The 22,095-nt window shown below is 38.2% G+C and overlaps 1 protein-coding gene across 1 annotated transcript; it reads right to left on the minus strand.

Annotated features, from left to right (window-relative positions):
* Nucleotides 1-3,022: 3,022 nt before the first annotated feature.
* Nucleotides 3,023-5,688, minus strand: LOC141587138 (F-box/LRR-repeat protein 25-like). Its single transcript, XM_074408573.1, has 4 exons — nt 5,536-5,688; nt 4,179-5,217; nt 3,371-3,535; nt 3,023-3,248 (listed from the first exon to the last, which is right to left on the minus strand). Exons 2-4 carry the CDS (start codon nt 5,163-5,165, stop codon nt 3,198-3,200), a joined length of 1,203 nt encoding a protein of 400 aa, XP_074264674.1. The 5' UTR covers nt 5,166-5,217; nt 5,536-5,688; the 3' UTR covers nt 3,023-3,197.
* Nucleotides 5,689-22,095: the final 16,407 nt, after the last annotated feature.

Genomic DNA, 22,095 nt, shown 5'->3' on the forward strand with positions numbered 1-22,095 from the left:
CCCTCTTAAGTTTGATTATATGTGTAATTGACTCCTTAAGTTTTGGTGGGAGTAAATTAGCCCCTTTAACTTTATTTTTAAATACAATCAACTCCTAGCTTATATTTCAATGACAATACTTTTTATAAAAAAAATTATCAATATTTTTAGTTTGGAAAAGTCATTATTGCCCTCCTTTTTTGCATTCACTCCCAATGAATGTTTCTCTTTCGCTTAATCATTATTAGATCTAAACCTATTAGGGCGTGTTTGGAACTAACAATCACCACAAACAACACAACTAAGACCTACCTTGCACTCCCCTCTTCCCACATACCAAATTTTAGACCAAACAAAACATCCTAACCCCATTTAAAGACCCACGAAAAACCGCATAACTACTCGCTTTAGAGCTACCCTCTCCGACCAACTTTACTTTACACAGCAATAGACTCCGCATAAGGCCACATTTGACCATCATGTTGATAACCCCTGGAAAGTTTGTATTTTCACCTTTCCAACGAGTCCAAGAACACCTCGAACCGACCTCGTTTGATATCTCAAACATCGACTCAAAGTTACCACATTGCAAAATGTTGAGTCCTCCGGCCAAATGTCGTGTTTGACAAAAAAAAATTATTAAAGGTTGTATTTTACAAACTTTTTTTTAAAAGGGTGTTTGGAAAAAAAATTTAAAGGCTGTATTTGACAAAAAACCCTATTACAAAAATATTCCACCAAAGATTAATTCTATAAAATTAGCAACAATGTAGAACAAGTATAAAAGTGACTTGAGCAGTAAGACTAGCGACCACATTTGATGAGATCGAAAAAACACAAAAACTTCTGAGAGACGGTCTCTCAATAACGTTATTGAGAGACATCTTTCGGAAGTTTTTGTGTCTTTCAGTAGATCTTATGAGAGACCGTCTCTCACTAATTAGTCATGAGACCTACTATTGAAAAAAGGATCACACATTTAATTTCTTTGACGGCTTTATCGCTTTTGTATCTAATTAATTTTGAAAAGGATTATTATAGGGTTGTTCTATTTGCCGAATCGATTTATTTTTCCGGAATACACAACAAATAAAGAAGCCTAACACTAAGTGATTATAAGGATGAGTTTTTGGGTAGAAAAATAGAGGGTAATTATAACATTTTACTAATAGTATTAGCAAAAATTTTCTCTTTAGATTTATAAATGAGATATATTATTAAGTAAATTATGGATAGGAGTTGATTACAATTAGAAGTAAAGTTTTTTTTTTTTTTTTTTTTTTTTTTTTGGTCAATCGAAGCGCGCACTTAGTCGGATTACAATAGAGGGGAGGAGGGATTCGAACCTGGGACCTATTGTTCACAATACCTCCGTCTTAACCACTAGACTAAGACATCTTTTTAGGATAATGAAAGTTAAGGGGGTAATTTACTACCATCAAAACGTAAGGGAGTTAATTGTACATACAACTAAACTTAAGGAGGTAATTTGCTACTTCCCCGGTTGCGTAAAAAATAAACCTAAAGAATTCAAAGATATAAAATCCCCTATTTACTAAATGAATAGGCGAAACGCCAACTTTTCCCGTCTAAAAATATTTCCTAGAATAGTGTTTGATATTTTTAGCATATACTATATGTGAAGACTTGATAAGTTATAAATGGATATAATCTTTTGTATTTAAATATTTATAACATTTAATATTTCACATTTTGCACAAATTTATCTCCGATCTTTTTAGGATAATGAAATTCCTTTATTAAAGAACTTATTGATAAAAATTTATTAACTTTTTATGATAAGAAGTTGCGGTTAAAAAATATGGTATTAGTAAATATTTGTTAAAATTCATTGACTTTTTATGATAAAAATTTGTAGCTAAAAAATATGTTATATTAGTAAATATTTGTAAATAAGTGAAACATGAAAAATAAGTGAATTGTCAATTTAAATTTTATAAATAATACATTAAAAGGTAAACCTCTATAAATAACGTGTATATATTGCATGAAATCTATATTAATAATTCTATAAATACAGCGCATTCATTACGTGAGATCTAAACTAATTTATTCATTAATTTTATAGGCAACGATTAAGATTTAAGACTAACGAGTTGTCATCCCCTACTCATGACTCATGAGTCCGTACTCAGGAGCACGACCATTCTTAGACCTAATAAATGGTTGTAAACATGTGGAATATATAATTACACAATTACATGAAATAATCCACTTTAAGAGTTTAAGGCCTCGGAAAAGAAGCGTAAATACTAAATACTCCCTCCGTCTCGGTCAATTGTTGTCCATTTGTTTTGGCACAAAGACCAAGGAAAGAGGAGGGAACCAATAACTAAATGACAAGTGAAACAAATTGAATGAGAATGATCAAATTACTCATCAAGTTCATTCTTAAAATAGAAAGGAAAACAAATGACTGAGACACCCCAATATGGAAAAGGATAACAAATGACCGGGACAGAGGGAGTAGACACAAAACAAACGAAGGCATGCTGATCTTTAAGTTTGGCTTTGAAGTACTAGATTTGGTATTCGGGTTTTCGATGCAACTAGAATAATTTACTTGGGATAGTGTAAGTTCTTCATTTCCTTATATCAATAAAATAAAAATAAAAAAACAAAAATACACAAAAGCTCAAAAATAATTTACTTGGGTATAATCTTTTGAGCTTTTGTAAAATGTTACTAACTGTCAACCAAGTCAACCACCAATTCTACCACAAGTCTACAGCTGATAATGGCATAATTTTTGAGCTTTTGTAAAATGTTTACGAGTTTAACGGTAACGTTTATGAACTTTGTTGTAAAGTTTTCGAGTTTTTTCAAATAAATATTTAGCTCAAATAATTATTATGTAACACACTCTGTGAAAAACTCGGAAAAAAATACACAAAAGCTCAATTAAAATTAAAATGGTTGTACAATGCTCTTGTATATCTGGAGATATAATCCTATTTGTGTCCCTGGAATGATTCAAACAATTTTGCAGCTTATACGAAAATGAAACAGTAGATTCTCCAAATTGTTTCAAAATTTATGTGAGCAACTCAGCATTCCTCATTATGGTGTGAAATACCTTTTAGATTACATGCAGTGTATCAATCTTATTGCAACCAAACTCTAATGACATAATTGAAAGACCTAATTTACACAAAAGAAGTTAATAAGATGTTGAAGACTTGAGCATCTAATGCTAATCAAGAGTTGTTGCCGCCGCGAAAGCTTTCTTGAGTTTCTGACATCAAAACCTGAGAATGAGAGGACAGTAACAACATAGTTATATACGGAGTAGGTTAGATGAGATGGCCTTAAAATCGGTCTTCTAATAAGGCTTTGGGCTATTACTCTACTTGATTGTTTGTTGCCTTACCTTATTAAGATCCCCCTGTATGGAAGCTTTAACATTAGGGGAGTTTTTAAGCAGAAAGCTCCATCCAGGTACAAGCTCCGGCCAACTAGTTTTGAGTTGTATATTCTTCAGATTTGCAAACGGAGATTCCTTGCCTTGTAACAAACTTGGTATTGCCGACAGAACCTGGAGATTTCACAGCAAGAAACACTCAGTACTTTATTTCTGGTTGCGTTTCTGTCTGTTGAAGGTTACATCGATGAACAGCTGGGGTAACCATCCAAAATTGCATAGTGAGAAAGGGAAGTTTGAATGAACACAGGCGATACAGTGTCCATACCGGATTACATCCAAAATTGCATCAACCACTGACCACTGTTCACTAGAATTGAGACAATTTAATTAACCAATTTACTTGACATTTCATCACAATCAAAAGGCAAAGTGTGCTTTGGATTCATCCGAAAATGTAAAACAGTTAGAACATGCCGATGAAATGAAATTGATTTCAAAGAAGCCGTGGACAAGACTCACTTCAGACATCCATGATCCATGTACCAATGTACCATCCCCGACACTGATTTAACGTATTAACTAATTCACTCACAGTTGCGATTTTACAAAGCAACAACAACAACAACAAATAGACTTACTCCTAAAATTATCTGAGGTCCGTTGATAAGAATAATCATACGAAACCATCAGTGAATATGATCAGTAAAATAATGAAGTCAGTACGAAAGGGGCCGGGTAGTTGTAACCTTCTTTGCAGTTAACATGTTCATATATTAGAGCAAAGAGTACATAGAAGTGCATCTTTAAAACTTACCTCTAGAGTGTTCAATGAGATGATGACAGATTTTGCATTGCGGAACTCTCTGAGCATTTGAATTAGCCTCTCAATGACCCATTTCTCACGGATATTACCATTAGAAAAGCCGTCTTGAATATCAATGTCAATCTCCTCCAAAGATGATGCACAATCACCCAAAATGAGATGCATAGGATCAGGCCCCTCATATTTTATATATGAAAGCATAGGTGCTGAAATTTCGACAGTGGACGGTCTAAGTGACGATTTCTCACTAAGTAGAAAAATCATTTCCAAAGTCTTAAGCTTAGGGGCTGATAATACAAATGGGTAATAAGTACTCTCCAAACTACATGCAACCAAGCTCAAGAGTTCTAAATTAGGACAATCAGGAAAGATCTCTTGACTAAAACCTTCTCGCGACAACTCAACCCTATGAAGTCTCAGCTCTTTTAAAAACCGAAAACCCATAGATCTCGACACATACATGTAATTATATTCATCCCCGACTAATTTGAGCTTCTCAAGTGATTGACTAGTGTAAATGCTCTCAGGGAATTCAATACGGTCCAAATCATCACAACCCGCCATGATTTCAATTTCCTGAGCCTTATGCCTAACCGCGTAAGACATTACTGAATTAACGAACTTTGAGTCCAACATCAAATCGCAACGAATGACAATTTTCTTACAATCATACCCATTTTGAGCATCCAACACCTTAGATATACATTCTGAGAAGCCATCCCTCTTTCGGTCGTAAAGTTCATTATATGGATTAGCAGACAAATCAAGGGGGTCAGCAATTTCTGAAAAATTGTAAGAGAAATTCAGAAAAGGGGTCGTATCGAATACATTTTGCCATCTTTTAGAGAGTATAGCAGTTTGAACAGCAAATCTGGTGTCTAAAAATGACAGAATTTGGTGAAGAATGCAATCTGGGAGACTGCTAATTCTGTCCATGTTTCTGGCATTTATGCTCATGCATGATTTCTTCCGCTCCATTTCCTCTATTTGATCACGAGATTAACCGAAAATTTACCCAAATTTTTAAAACCTGAGATGGGTAAAATGTGTGCTTAAGATTAATGGGCACTGGAAAGTGGAAATTGAGTTACGACTTACAGACAAAGCAAAATCTGAAAATAATTGAGCAGTAAATATTTGGGATTTTGCAAATTGGCAAATTGCGCTCAACATAAAATTTGCATGCTCTCTCCGTCTTACTCATCTGTTTACATTTTTCTAGGATTTTAATCAAAGATAAACGAGTGACTAAAACGGAGCGAGTACTCAAATAACATCAAATTGTGCAGTATAAATACAGATAAAATACAAAGTTGGGGGAATAATTGAGATAAAAATAATGATGAACCTTTTTGCCGGAAGAATCCGCCTTCACAAGATGGGAAATGGTTAGCAAAAGCCAAGAAGAGGTAAGATTTCTTATTTTTTTTTTTTTTTTTTTTTTGCTGTTCGAGCAAATGACAAGGGATTAGGGATACTAAAAAGAATTAACCAAGCATCCACAAACTGAAAAGTACTCCTAGGGTTTTCTAGCAGTTAATGTATTATACAACCGGTTGTATATACAACTTATTCAGTGTTGTGGAGCTTTGTTACAAAGTTGTCGAGCTCTATTAACAAAATTATCGAGTTATGATACAAAGTTGTTGAGCTTAACAGAATAATTATTAAGCTCAATAACTTCGTAAAATAGCTCAATAACTTCTAAAATAACTCAATAACTTTGTGTGAGAGCTCGATAACTTTGACGCGGTTGTACATAGCTCTTATACAACCAGTTGTAGGATAATATTTGTTGGTTTTCTAGGGTTTCTTTAGAACTTCTCTGTGGGGATTTCGTCTCTGCTCGTCACTGTCTCTTTCTTCCTATCGAGGCTTCTCCTCTCGTCCCTGACGGAGGCAGGTTCTTCTTTACGTCCTTTTCTTTTTTATTTCTTTTTTTGGGGGTAGTGGTGTATCTCCGTTATGGGGGATAGCCGAGCTAGGGAGAAACAAGCGGGAAAGCGTATAATCACGACAGATCAAGAGGTAGAGGATGATAACTATATTTGGGATGTGGGGGAGGATAGTGCGGAAAAGAATAACAATGCCCTACTCCTTATTGGGAAATTGTGGTCTTCTAAATCCATAAACGCGAGAGCAGCAATTGATACGATGACAAAACTTTGGAATTTGAAGGAGGTGGTTGTGGGTAATGCCCTAGATGCGAAAGAGAAGATTTTTGCTTTTCGCTTTGCGTGTGTTAAGGATAAATTGAGGTGCTAGAGGGGCAACCGTGGCATTTTGATAAATTTATTTGGTGCTTCAATGACCCGTGCGAAGATGGCAAACTGACGGACATACCATTGTACAACGTTCCTATATGGGCAAGGATTTATGATTTACCGTTGAGGGGGAGGTCCAATGAAGCAAACATTAGACGATTGGCAACGCAGTTAGGATCATTTATCACGATGGATACATTTCAATTCCCGGAGTTGGAGGGGGCTATTAGGGTAAGGATTCTACATGATGTCAGAAAGCAATTTAAAACCCATGTGTCAATTCGTTTACCAACTGGAATTCTAACTAATTTTACTGTAAAATATGAGCGGATTCCTACGTTTTGCTATGGTTGTGGTGTGTTAGGGCATGGGGAAAAAGAATGTGAGGATGGGCCGTATGATGAGGGGGAGCTAAATTTTGGAGAGTGGTTGCGTGCATCTCCATGGAAGGTTGTTAAAACTCCTATAGAAACAACTTCGAGGGTGGCTAAGTCCTTAAATGCGATTTTTGAAGAAGAACAGAGCAAGAATAAAATGGAACAGGACAATATAACGAGAATGATTGATAAATTACAAGTTATTTCCTTGGTTACGAAGCAGAAGAAGAAGGGAGCTGAGGAGGGGGTTCTAGCTGGGAAGGGGGACAGGGGCCACGATGAGAATGAGGGGCAAGGAGTGCGGAGGTTTGGAGAGGTGACTGGGAGTGCGGGAGGGGAGCTTAATGAGGGAGGTGGGACTGTTGCACTGAAGGAGAAAATACTGGGGGAAGGAAATAGGGAGAATGAGGTGAGTAAGAATGAGAGTGATGGTGGGTCAAATGACGAGCGTATGTCGGGCACCTGGTGGAGGAGGGAGCGTGATAAGGAACATGGAGATGAGTGTGTCCAATCTGTAGTGCTGGCAATTAAAAGAAGGCGAGATGATGAGGATGATGAAGGAGCTGAGATGGCGAAAAGGGTTCATTTTTCCATGGATGTGTGTTCATCCGAGGCGGAGGCTGACATGACTCAGCCCCGCCGGGCCTCATGAATCTATTGAGCCTTAACTTCAGGGGGCTGGGCAACCCCGATGCAGTAGGCGGACTCCGTAATCTGATTCGGAGAGAGGCCCCCATTGTGCTTTTTTTGTGTGAGACAAAGCTCAGTGGTAATGAGATGCGGAAGGTGAGTTCGTTGATAGATGGGTATGATGGGATGGAGGTAGATAGTGTAGGTAGGTCCGGGGATCTGGCACTTTTGTGGCAGAAGGGTGTAAATTGTGTACTTAGGTCTATGTCGGTGCATTACATAGATTTTGATTTGGAGATTGGTGAGTTTAGCTGGCGATTATCTGGTTTCTATGGGTGGCCGGCTGTACACGATCGTCATTTGTCTTGGCATCAGTTACGATTGTTAGCTGCTGAGGACTCAAGACCTTGGCTTTGCATTGGGGATTATAACGAGATTCTCTTTTCAACTGAGATGAAGGGTGGAGAACGGGTACAGTGGCAAATGAACAATTTCCGGAGTGCGGCTAATGATTGTGGGTTACGTGATATTATGTTCGAAGGGTACCCTTTCACATTCGATAATGGGCAGGTGGGAGCTGACAACCGGCAAAGCCGTTTGGATAGAGCGATGGTCACGGATAACTGGCTGGACTTATACCCTTACGCAAGGGTGCATCATTTAACTCGGGAGTGGTCGGACCACGCCCCTTTGAAGCTGGTTCTTGACGGGAGGGAGTGTGATACTTCAAATATTTTGAATTTTTGTTGTGGCACTTTTTGATAAGTATGATATGGTTTCATAATAATTAAGTAAATTGATTACGTTGCAATGATCATAAGTTCGAATGAGGTTCAGTTGTGTGGTTGTTTATAAATGTTGTGGTAGTTGTGGGCGAACTTCGGGACGAAGTTCATTTTAAGGGGGTAAGACTGTAATACCCCATATTTTGATATTAATTTATGAGAATAATTTATGTAATTTAATAATTAGTTAAAGGCATTTCTAATAATAATTACAAATAAGACGTTAATTAAATAATAAAGGAAGTAAGCAAGTCGGGAAATTGGGTTTAGCTAATAAGTGGACCTTGGGCCGTGTGCCATATTTTGTGGACCAAATTTATTTGAGCTAGTATGAGTATGCTCGGGATTTATATCGGGAATTAATAATAATAAAAATTATATTAATAATTATCCTAATAATATTTGTGTATGACAATAGTTAGAATAGTAAAAGAAATATATGGTAATCCTAGTAATATATGATAATAATAATAATAATATAATTTATAATGTTAATAATTATAATAATGGTAATTCCTATAATAATTAGAATAAGTTAATAATAATAATTTCCTAATTGACCTCACATACTCTTTAATCTTACCCTATAAATAGAGATAAATACCTTGACCTAGTTTATCATATGCAAACTGAAAATTTGAGAGAAGAGGAGGAGACGTAGAAGGAATTAAGACGAAATCTACATAGCTAATTAACTCGAGGTAAGACCGTCTCACAATTTAATGTAACGATTTTATAACTTAAATAACTCGTAAACTAGACCACCATAGATCAGGCCGTAAGTACTGTTGTGACTGTAGATGACCAGGGATCACCGTTGACTTGATTTTACCACCGTTGAACGTCAGGGAAGGGGTGTTTGACCGGCGTTTTGTGGTGGTGGTTGTAAGGGTAAATAATACACATGAATCGGGTTTGACTCTTGTTGCGTATGACCCAGACCTGACTGAGACTGGGGTTGGGATCAGGGGTGTGAGTCGACCACTTTGTGGTGGTTGTGGGTGGTTGTTGCTGGCGTTTGGAACGGTGGGTGGCCAGAAACACGAGCTAGGGCAGAGTATGCTTAATCACGATGGAACCGTTTGGATACTTGTTGTCTTGACCTGGGTATGGTGGGGATAGAACTGGATGATTGGGTCGACCATGTTGGGGCTGTTTTGGCGGTTGTAGGTGGTGTTTTGTGGTGGTAGTGGTCGGAAAACGCGAAAACAGGGGAGGGGGTGCTTGTGTTGTTGCTGCCGGTGTTGAGTTGGTGATGGGGTGTTGTTAATGGGTCGGGTTTGGTGCTGGTGGTTAGTGTCGTGTCAGGGGAGTGATGGGTGGATTTTGTGGTGGCCGGAGGTAGCGTAGGGTGGTTGATAAGGGGGCTGGTTGTCACGGTTTTTGGTAGGGGTTTGCGGGTTGTGTGTCGGGTTTTCGGCGGTTGTTTAGGGCGTGTAAGTGCGGGTTGCAGGGGGGCGTTTTAACCGGTGTTGAGTGGTTGTCGGGGTTGGTAGTGGTGCTGGCTAGGGGCGTGGAAGGTTGGGTGGTGCTGACGGTAGCTACGGGGTGGCGTGATAGGTGGTTATAGGAGGGGGTTGTACACGGCATTAAACGTGTATGGGTGTTGACTTATGTTACGTGGGTTTGGGTTTTGGGTATTAGTTGTGTGTTGACTTGTTTAGTTTTAAGACGGGTTAACTCGGGTATGAATAAGTAATCGGCTCTTGACTTTAATAAACGGGTTTTTACGTAATAATAATTTAAGTGGGAAATAATTAGTATAATTAAATTACAATTGAATAACTAATATAATGAATTGAATAATTAATAATTAAGGTATTATAATATTTTGTTTAGGTGACGGAATTGGTGGAACGGATTTATTGAAGAGTAATATTTCTAATTGATTGCTTTAATTGCTTGGATTGCATAATTGGAGTGCTTGCTTATCAGGTAGGGATAAATCCTACTCAACTTTTACTTGATAATGTTTGTTGGATGATTTACATTAAAGTGAATTGATCATATGAGAATTGTGTTGGTTGATATCATTGAAATAGTTGGAAGGGAGAATTATATTGTATATGTTGGTTGGATTAGTTATGAGGGAGTTACTGTTATTGCATTGGTTATTCAGTTTAATACTGGCAGACATCCCTTCGTGGTGATGTAGATTATTATTGCGGTTATAATGGCAGCCGTCATGGTAAGAGCCTTCGGGTGACGTATTTCAGATTTAGTCTGGCAGACGATATTTTATCGTATTTACTCGAGGCAGGCCCCAGATTGGTCTGCAGGCCATCTGGTGGATATTAATCAACTATATGTTGAGGCAGACATTACCTTAGGGTAATGTAGTGTGTGTTTACTCACCTTCGGGTTGAGGCTGCCCCGGCCAGGGATTGGCGGGATGATTAGTGTGCTAAGTAAAAGGAAGGAGCACGTTGTCAGGGAGTTGTGCAATGTAAAAAGAAAATTGGATTGTTATCATATGTTTTTGTTGATAGTATTTATTCCTACTCAACCTCGCGGTTGACTGTGTATTCGTGAACACCTGCGGTGAACCGTTTTATGGGGAGCAGATTTGGCAGGTACTAAAGATTAGCTGACTCGGGAGCATTGGGATGAGAGCTCGACTTGGAACATAGTTGAAGTCTAGATCACATAGAATAATTATATCACTTTATTTATTTCCGCTGCGAGTTGTATATTTATATTATGTTTTAGTTGGTTAATTTGTAATAAACATGTATTCACTAAAGTTTTTAATTTAAAGTACTTTGGTTTGTTGTACTTTGTTATTCACTACCTCGGGAAACCGAGATGGTAACAATCCTATTTATTTGGAAATGTCTAGCTAAAGGCTCCTGAATAAATGGGGGTGTTACAGGGAGGGGTACCAGGTGAGGGGATGCAAACCTTTCCGGTTTGAACAGTTATGGGTTGGAGAGGAAGGCTGCGAGGAGGTGATTAGACGGGTGTGGGATGATAGTGTGGATGATCTGCCGGAGGTGACCAATCAATGTGCTATGGAGCTACTGGAATGGAAGAGTATTAATATAGGACAAATTGTTAAAACTTTGGCTAAGAAACGTAAAAGGCTGCGGTTGTTGGATGAGGGTGAGAGGTCAGCTCAGGCGGTGTCCGAGAGGAAGAAAATTGTGAAGGAAATAGCTTAATTGCTGCATGATGAAGAAGTGTTTTGGCGTCAACGGTCTCGTGCTCTTTGGTTGAATGATGGGGATAAGAATACTAAATTTTTTCACCGTAAAGCTACTCAACGGAAACAGAAAAATCATATTGCAAAGCTTATTGACGGAGAGGGACGTGTTAGAGTGGGCAATGAGGCTATCGCTGCCGAGGCTTATGCTTATTTTGCGGAGCTGTTTACGTCGTCTGAGCCTCAAGATTTTGAGGATGCTCTTACCGGTGTGGAGGGACGTGTGACTGATCGTATGAATGCATTACTCCGGTGTGATTATCGAGAGGAGGAAATTGTCGAGGCCCTTAATCAAATGCACCCTCTCAAATCTCCCGGACCCGATGGTATGAATGCTCTCTTTTACCAACTTATTGGCATATCGTTGGGCCTAAAGTGACGAAAACGGTTTTAAATATTTTGCGAGGCTCTGAATTCCCGACTGGAGTTAATCACACCCATATTGTTCTTATCCCTAAAAAGAAATCCCCAGATAATATGGTGGATTTCCGACCGATTAGCCTAAGTAATGTGGTTTATAAAATTATCTCGAAAGTTCTGGCTAATAGGCTAAAGTGTTTCTTACATGAGATTGTGTCTGAAAATCAGTCGACTTTTACTCCTGGGCGCCTTATTACAGATAATATCTTGGTTGCTTTTGAGATATTTCATCATATGAAGAATGCTGAGGGTAATGGGGGGCATATGGCTCTTAAACTTGATATGGCTAAGGCGTATGACCGGGTTGAATGGATTTTCCTGGAGCGGGTTTTATTGAGGATGGGCTTTGAGGGTGCTTGGGTCGATAGAGTGATGCTTTGTGTCCGATCAGTTTTGTTTTCGGTGATGATTAATGGTAGGCCGACTGATGCTTTCTTCCCTCATCGTGGTATTAGGCAAGGTGACCCGATATCGCCCTACTTATTTATTTTATGTGCTGAAGTTTTATCTAGCTTGATGCGTAGGGCCATGGAAAGAGGGGCAATTCATGGAGTTAGGGTCGCCCCTCAAGCTCCAGTTGTGACTCACTTATTGTTTGCAGACGATAGCTTGCTTTTTACCCGAGCGAATGTGACAGAGGCAACAGAGGTTCGAAATATCCTTAGGCAATATGAAAGGGCGTCGGGGCAAATGGTTAACCTGGGTAAGACGACGGTATCTTTCAGTCGGGGTACTGACCCGAGGAGGAGGGACGCTGTTACGGCTGTGCTAGGAGTTCGTAAGGTGGAGCATCAGGATAAATATTTGGGTCTTCCAACCATGGTAAGTCACTCCAAAAAGGTTATTGTTGGAATAAGTGTCCTCCGACAATAATGCGATCACAACTGTCGATCATGATGATCACATGTTTAAATCTCATTTTAAGAATACATGTGGGATGTAATATTTTACAGTCAACTGGTCCACACATATCGGTAATGATTGGCTGACTAGAGTTTGACATTACTGTCGTGCGACGGTGGTGATCAGTTGATCCCCTTAGGTCATACCTATAGGGAAATACTCTTAATTGATTATTTAATTAATCGTATGCCGATACGAGTTAATTAAATTGCTTAAAATTGACGGGTGATTTTGTGAGTAAAGTTAACGTGTCTTATTGTAATTTGATTAAATGAGATACGGTCTAAGTAATCAAATTGTTTTATTACTTAGATAAAATTATTGTTTACGAAACAACTGAAATTGAAATTGAATGAATAATTTATTATAAATACAAGACGTTGTAATTTATAATTTGATAAACCATTTTGGTACAAGTGATTACGAATTACTAGTGAATTTTGTATGTGACATATTTTATTAATATGTTGATTTTTAATATGTTAAAAATACATTATGGTATAACATGTCATGTAACATGTGACACATGACGAAATTGACAAATGACAAAATAAAATGGATCTTCCATTTTATGTATATGTGCCGAAAAATTGGAGGGAGTATTAGTGGATAAATTGTGTTGATTATTTTAATAAGAGAAAACACAATGATTAAGCCTAATGACTAGCCATGCATGCCTAGTCTTGTCTTGAGAAGAACACAAGACCATGCATTGGCCTCTCCTTCCCCCTCCAACCGGTTTTTTGATGAGAAAAGCTAAGTGTTTTTCTCTATCATTATTCACTCTTTCATAATATAATTTCTAGTGAAAGAAATTGTCATTCTCTCTACATTTTTGTGAAACATTTTAGAGATAGAAAACTCACAATAATCATCTCCTCTGAACCGAAATAGAGGAGAACAAAATTAATATTTTTTGTCAAGTTTTAAGTAAGACATATATTATTACTAGTTCATAATAATATAAGTTATTAAGGGATTTCCTTGGGTATATGCTTTTGGGAGAGGTTCTAATTTGAACCTTTTTCATCCATTATAAGGAAGCTCAAGAACTAACAAGAAGCAGATCTTGTTGGTGCCCTAATATCCGAAACATATAAGTAAGATAAACGATTACCTCTCCTATCTTGTTTTAGTTTGCATGCATAAGATCTTGTATTTATTTTATGACCAAATAAATTGATTCATATATGAATATGTAAATTAATGAGATTAATGAATTCTAACAGGCGGTATCATGAGCCTTAGGTTGTTTGCATGCAAATCGGTTTATAGTTTTTCCGAGTTATAAGATTAACATACAAAACTAATTAATTTGGATTTATGAATATAAACCTAAAAATAACTTTGCATGTTAAAAGTTTCTGGTCCTAAGTGATTTTTAGGACATTTTGGTTTATTTATGGATTTTATTGTTCATTTTATATATTATTGGCATTAAAATGTGATTTTTATGATTAAAATGTCATTTTTGGACGAAAAATAGCTAAACTTCGATTTTTTCAGTGGTTTTTGGATATGTTTTCACATATATTATCTACTGATGGCCTATAAATTTTTATGTTAAAATAAGTTGTTTTGCTCGAAATATGAATTTTTAAGTTAAAATCGTATTTAAATGGGTAAATAGGTTAATATGAGTTATATTTCGAATATGGTCATGGAAATTTAGTATGTTGTCACATGTAATTTTACAAGATGTGTGTAAAATATTCGGCTATAATGAAGTCTTTTTGCATGATTTATGAATTTTTGATGAAAAATCACATAAATAGTGACTATAATTAGTAATAATGCTAAAACATACTTCATGACTATAGAAAAACGTCACATGTTGCATTTTATCATATATTTCAGATCTTAAAAGTGAAAAGTTGATGAAAATAATTTTTCTCATATTTTTATGGTCATATTAGTTAAAACCGATAAACCGCAACATTGTTTTTCTCGATAAATTTTCGAAATTTTTCACCTAATTTTTGAACATTATGAGTATCATGGTATTTTTCCAGAATGTTCATGAGTTTAAATTTCAAATTTCGAAATTATTTGAAATTTTTATAATTTAATTTGAAGTTTTTAGCATAATTTTGTATTTTTGGGTCCATTTAATGAACAATATTAAGAAATCAAGTCGAATTATTGTCAAAATTTTAGTGGAGACTAAGTTTTGAGTCCTAAGATGGTTAGGGTAATTAACTTGTACATTGTTTTAGCAGGATTTTCCTAAAAGGATCCGGCTTGAATATTTAATAATAAGGGTATCTAGCTCAAATGTATTTATAATAATAGTGTGAGTAAATAACAGGAAAGAATTAAGTATAAATAATATTGTTTGTATTTCCTTGATAAGCTAACCACAAACTCGTGTGTACAATTGAATATTTGAGAATGAATAAGAAATAAGTTGTAATGCTATTGATGAATAATCATATGTCCTTTACAATTGTTAGATCATACTATTTATAGTTCTTTAGATGTTAACGTTGTATTCAACCTCAACGTTCCTCTTAATTGTCGGAGTTGTTGCCTGATTAATAGGGCACATTCCCTATTAATCCGGTTGACTTGTTCTTCCTTAACTAATCTTTGCCTTTTCTCCTTTTACACGTCTTGATTCATGGGAATGAGGTACTCTTGTAGTTAGACTTGGTCTTTCTTGAGAATAGGACGTGAACATTTATCTTTATATAACCGTTTTGCTGCTCCTCAACTTAATCCAGCCTGCTTAAGTATCCTGCCAGGCTATTCTGCACTTACCATCAGGCTTTTCTTCTAGGATTTAGTAGCTTGCTTATCTTGTGTTTCTCTTCATCTGTCAAATAATAACTAGAATTGTCCGGTCCTCGATTGCTTCATTCAGCCTAACAGGATCAGGCTAAATTACAGTCAGACCAGGCTAATTTGGGCCTAACAATTGCCCCTTGACATTTTACCCGTGTTGGATCAGGCCAGGGGTAAGATGTCAATTTACCGGGCTAAACAATAAAAAGAATCACATTTATTCAAGGACTCTTAGACTTCTAGTGACCGTTAAACACTGCAACGGCTAACTGTATGATGTCACGCTGACAGTTTTGCATTTTCTAGGGTTTTTGCACCGTTACTCCTCTTCTATAAATACGGTATTTGTGATGAGTTTATTTTTCACCAAACTTCTTCCACTTTTCTTGCTAAATCTTCTCTAAAATTCTTCCCTATTTCCCAGGAATTCCAGTTTGTCAACTACAATTTCTCATTAAGTAATATTAATTTACCACGATAAATAAAACAATAAAGGATATGGGAGCCAAAAAGCGTCCTGCTTCCCAGAAAGCTGCAGCTGAACCTGAGCGTACAGGCGTCCATGAGGAGGAGGTGGTTGAAATTGATCCTCCTGCTCGTGCTATTGCGTTTAAATATCAAGATTCCATTTTTTCTGCTCTTCAATCTCTGGATCCTTATTTCCCTGAAGAAAACTTATTGAAAACGAACTATGATAGGGTTTTAAGGGAGAAAAAATTAATTCCTGATTCGACTGAGGTTTGGATTCCTGAGTCTTGTCCAGTCAGAGCTAATTGGGTGTCACCTGGTTGGTTCTGTATTTATGAATGGGCGTTAAAAGCAGGTTGTAAGTTACCTTTTACTCCTTTAATGATTGATACTATTCGTGCTATGCATAAACTTGTAATTACTATATAATGATATCAAGGCAGTATATCATATGAAAAATCCTTCTACTGGTCGTTTCAATTTGAGAATTAAGTCGAAAATGTCTCCATTAATTACTAACCTGGACTCTGGAGATGATAAAAGCTGGGCAAAGACTTTCCTGTTTATCCGGACTGAAAGTCTGGGGTCAGGCTTTGATTATTTGAGATATCCTCCTTTGGAGAGTGGTAGGTTTCCTGTACTCTTAATTTTCAATTTATATTATACGAAATTAGGATATTTAAGTTTTACCTGTGCATTTTTGGTAATATTTGTAGCTCCTGATTGGAACTTCGACCCTCTTGACGAGGAGGCTATTTTAAGGATAGAGGCTTTTCTTTCTATTCCTGAGGAAGAGAGGGCTTGGCCTGCTAGTCTGGGCAAGGATTTATTGCCCCGGTATATGAAGACTAAGCTGAGTGTGGTTAAAGTACCCAAAGGCAAGCCTAGCTCCACTACTCTTTCCTGTATGTCTTCTATATGTCTCTGTGTCGATTGTTGTCTTCTTATCGCTTCTCTTCTGATATTTTTGTATATTCTTTATACATTCGATTCGTGTCTTCGCTAGGTTGGCGGCTTTTACTGCAAAAGACTTAAAAGCTGGGGTTGCTAGGATTGCTGAACAGTCCAAGAGCCAGGAGGCTAGTGGGAGTGACAAGACGCTTGATGTTTTGGTTTCTGATGTCCAGCCTCCTCAGGAACCGCCCAGGCTAGTATCACCAGAGGTCGTTCAGGCTTCCAAAAGGAGGAGGAAGTCTGTTATTCTGAAGAAGAAGGGAGAGAGAAAGAGCCTATTCGAGCTCAACCAATCGAAGTGTGTCCGCTCGGATTGACGATATGGATCTTTGCCGGCGCAGATAAATGATTTCTCTGCTAGTATGAGCAACCGACTTTTATCCGATCATACCTTTGAGTCTTCTACTAAAGTGGTTTCTATCTTGTCTTCTCTTGTGACAAAGGTCACGCCTTGCTTCCCAAGCTAAGGAGGTTAGTTGCAAAAGGACTTTTCAATTATTATGTGTTCTTTGTGTTGCTTTGTGTTTGGTCGATTGACTTTCTTTTGTTTTTCCGTAGGGATTGACGCCGGGTTGGTTCTTGCTTGTCGGCTCGGGGATGCCTGTGCTAGGATTTCGGCTTGGAAGAGAAATTAGATAAAGTTAACCATGAGCTGCACACATCCAGGGGTAATGAGGTAGTACTTCAATCTCACTGGGTCACTAGAGAGGCATCCAGGGTCGCTTTGGTTTGTGAGGTGGTCAAAAAACGCCGAGAAGGTTGTCGCAAGAGTTGGAGGTCAGAAGGGAAGAGTCAAGACTCATCAAGGAAGTGCAAGCTACGAGAAGCGTAATGCAGATCACCGAGGAAAAATGAAGAGCTTGGTCCGAGAAGGAGCTAGTGGAGGCGCGGCTTGCGATCTTTGCTCGTACTTCTTTGGGAAAGGCCGGGTTGATGCTATGAGGGATCCGGAATCCGACCGGGCTAATTGGGATCCGGATCGGGATGAGATGACTCTGGACACCCAAAGATCCTGATTTGGCCAATATGGGTCAAGAAGAAGAAGTGGATTCTCCTCCTTCCAAGGAGAAATCGGTGATCGTGAAATGGTGGATGGTTGTGAGTCGATTCTTGGTTCAAGCCTGTTTAGATTTATGTTTTTCCTTTTCGTTTTGGCCCATCTAGGGGGATGTTCCTGGAATGAATATTTATTAGGTATGTGGTAAGGCTAGCTTTTTTGGATGAATATTTTGTTTTGGTTTTGAATAAATATTTGGTCTTTGTTGGTTTCTGTTTGATAAGGTACATTTGTAGTGTTGGATGTGTACTGGATCTGGCCAGTTATTCGACTGGATCGGGCCAATTTTTTGCGCTGGATCTGGCCAGTTCTTTGTGTTATGGGTGGGGTTATTGCCTGTCTGGAGGGCTTATGTCCCCTGCCTGTCTGGAGGGCTTATGACCCATCTATGTTATACAAGCCAGGAAAAGGTTTTCCAGGTTTGTATATTAAATTGAGCTCAATATTTTAAGGCCTGTTTTTGCAACTGAAAGTTGGATATCAGTTGGATATCGGTGGGTGGTCCCATCTTTAAAATTTGTTTTAAGTAAAGTACAAAAGATGTAAAACAAATATTGAATATTCTACTCGGTAAAGGGAAATACGAGAATATTGACAAGTACTTGGGCACATAATGGAAGAAATTATATAAGGCATTTATTCATATAATGGCAAATATCATACATTTAGTTTCATATCAGGTCAGGCAGGAAATGGTAAGATGAAGATTATACCTGGACTGGGAGATATATTTTATATGTGAAATAGTTTTAAGTGTGAAATATTCCAAGCTCTTGGGATCATTTCGCCGTCCGGGTTTGTAGTCTATAAGCTCCCCGACCGACTATTGAGTCAATCGTAGGGACCTTCCCAGTTGGGGCCAATTTGCCACATTCTTCTCTTTTGTGTTTTGAAAAACTTTTCTCGAGAACAAAGTCTCCTACCCCGAATACTCTTGCTTTGACATCTTGTTGTAGCTTTTTGCAACTCTTTCTTTGGTATCTTTTTTTACATTCTAACGCCGGGCCGCATCTCTTAGCTCTTCCGTCAAGTCCAGGTTGTCCTCTATTAGAGGTATATTGCTCGTTATTGTATTCAGTCCGCATCCGGTGATGGAATGTCGACCTCACTGGGATTATCGCTTCACATCCATAGACCAAGGAGTAGGGGTTTGGCCTTTGTGGATGTTTTAGGCGTGGTTCTCACAAACCCCGAGGACCAAGGGGAGCTCTTGACCCATCTACCTTTCCTTCTTTCTAGCTTCTTCTTTATGCAACTGATTATTACTTTGTTACTAGATCCTGCCTGACCGTTAGCTTTTGGATATCCTGGTGTGGAGGTTACCAGGTTGATGTTCCATTGAGCACGTATACATCGTCTTTTCCCACGAATGCGTGCCATTGTCGCATACTATTTCGTAGGGTATGCCATATCTACATATGATGTTGTGTTTGATGAATGCTATGACATCCTTTTCTTTGACTTGCTGTATGAATCGCCTTCTATCCACTTGGAGAAGTAGTCATCATTGCTAGCATAAAAACTTTTTGTCCGGTGCTTGAGGTAGTTTCCCTACTATATCCATGCCCCACTTCATAAATGGCCAGGGTGCGGATATGGAATGTAGTTCCTCGGATGGTCGGTGGATATATGGTCCATGAATCGCAAGCTTCGCATTTAGAGTCGAATTCAGGGCAATCGGCCCTCAGAGTGGGCCAATAATAACCTGTTCCGAGTACCTTGCTTGCCAGGCTCCTTCCGCCTTTATGATTTCCACAAAGATCCTCCATGGATTTCTGATAGTATCTGTTCAGCTTCTTGTGGTTCCAGGCATCTGAGGTATGGTCCTGCCTGTGATTTCTTAAAAAGCACGTTGTTAATAATAGTATATGAAGCAGCTTTGATTTTGAGTGCTTTAGCATCTTGCTTATTCAGGGGGAGGATTCCTTGTTGTAGCCAATCATAGTAAGGTTTCGTCCATGAATTGGCAATATATATTGGGAAACTTTCATCTTGTTTGTTTATTGCAGTTCTAATAAATGTACGATGGGTATTTTATCAAAATCGGGGGACTCGAAGTTGGATCCTAGGCCGGCTAGGCATCGGCCTGGTATTCAAGTCCCTAGGAATTTGATCAATATTAAAATTGCGGAATTTTGATTTTAAATTTTGGACAACTTCCAAATAAAGCATCATTTTTGAGTCTTTTGCAGTATATATTTCATTTACTTGGTTTGAAATAAGAAGGGAATCAGTACGTACCTTTAGGTTTTGTACACCAAGGTCAATACATACCTTTAATCCAAATATCGTGGCTTCATATTCTCGCCTCATTGTTGGTAGCTTCAATGCACACTTATAGCTTGTACTATCTTATCCCCCTGTGGCGATTTTAGTACTACCCCTAGGCCTGTGCCCCTCATGTTGGCTGCACCATCGACAAATAGAGTCCATTCTAGGTCTGTTTGGTCATTGGTCAGTCTATTTACTTCTTTTATTAGGTCAGGTTCTAGGGCTGGGCTAAAATCAGCCACAAAGTCTGCTAGTGCTTATGACTTAATTGCTATCCTTGGTTCAAATGTTATGTTGTATGTGCTTAGCTGGACTGACCATTTGCACATTCGTTCGGACAATTTTGGTTTTCTAAGTACAGACTTGATAGGGGGATTGGTTCTGACTATTATAGGGTGGCTTTCAAAGTATGGTCTTAATTTTGTGCAACTCATAATTAAAGCTAAAACGTATTTTTCAAGTAGGCCATACCTGATCTCTGCATCCAGTAGACTTTTACTTACGTAATAGACAGGGTGTTGTTGTCCGTCCGCTTCTTTGACCAGGATCGCACCGACAAAGAAGCTCAAATCGAAGGTGTATACTTCAGGGGTTCATCTTTGACTGGTTTTGCCAACAAGGGAGGAGAGGATAGATATGTTTTCAGATCTTCAAAGGCAGCCTGATGATCAGGGGTCCATTGAAAGTCTTTGTTTTTCCTTAGCAGATTATAGAATGATTTGTACCTCTTTGACGATCTTGAAATGAACCTTTCGTAATGCTATTCTTCCCGTCGCCTTTTGTATGTCTTTGACTGTCTTTGGTGGTTCTAGCTCCAGGATGGCTTTGATAAATTCAGGGCTGGCTTCTATTCCTCTTTTTGTCACCATATAGCCCAAGAATTTGCCTGCTGAGACTCCAAAATGGCATTTCTGTGGATTGAGCTTCATATTGAATTTCTCTAGTATTTGGAAGGCTACTTCCAGGTCTTTGACGTGGTCTTCTGCCTTTTTTGACTTGACTACCATATCGTCTATGTAGACTTTCATGGTATCTCCTATTTGATCTTTGAACATCATGTTGACTAACCTTTGATAGGTTGCACCTGCATTTTTAATCCAAAGGGCATAGCAAGATAACAAGATATTCCTCTTTCAAAGATGAAGGTCTGTACTTTCCCGATCTCGCGGGGTGCATCTTTATTTGGTTGAATCCACTGGAGGCATCCATGAATGTTAGCATCTCGTGGCCTGCAGTGGCATCCACCATTGCATCAATATGTGGCAGGGGAAATGGATCTTTGAGGCAGGCCTTGTTTAGGTCGGTGTAGTCTACACAGACTCTCCATTTGCCGTTTTTCTTTTGGATGACTACTACATTTGCAAGCCAGTCAGGGTACATTACTTCCCTGATCATTCCCATGTCCAATAGCTTGTCAACTTCTTGGTTGATGATTTTATGCCTCTCTGCAGCAAATTTTCTCCTTTTACTTTATGCTTTAAAGGATTTGTCAATATTTAACTTATGGGTTATAATATCAGCATCTATACCAGTCATATCAAAATGTGACCAAGCAAAACAAGACATTTTAGTTTTGAAAAAGCTGACCAGATTGGGTCTGACCGAGTCAGGTGCATCTGACCCTACAAGTACCTTTCTGTTAGGGAATTCTGGGTCCAGAATGACCTCTCCTGTTTCCATCTGTGACTTTGCAATATATTCTTTCCTGACAGGTGACTTTAATTGCTATGCGAGGGACTTACCTGACTTTGAGGGTTTCAAAGCCTGGGTGTAGCATTCCTGAGCCATCCTTT

The sequence above is a fragment of the Silene latifolia genome, chromosome 6 (assembly GCF_048544455.1).
Source record: "Silene latifolia isolate original U9 population chromosome 6, ASM4854445v1, whole genome shotgun sequence".
NCBI lineage: Eukaryota > Viridiplantae > Streptophyta > Magnoliopsida > Caryophyllales > Caryophyllaceae > Silene > Silene latifolia.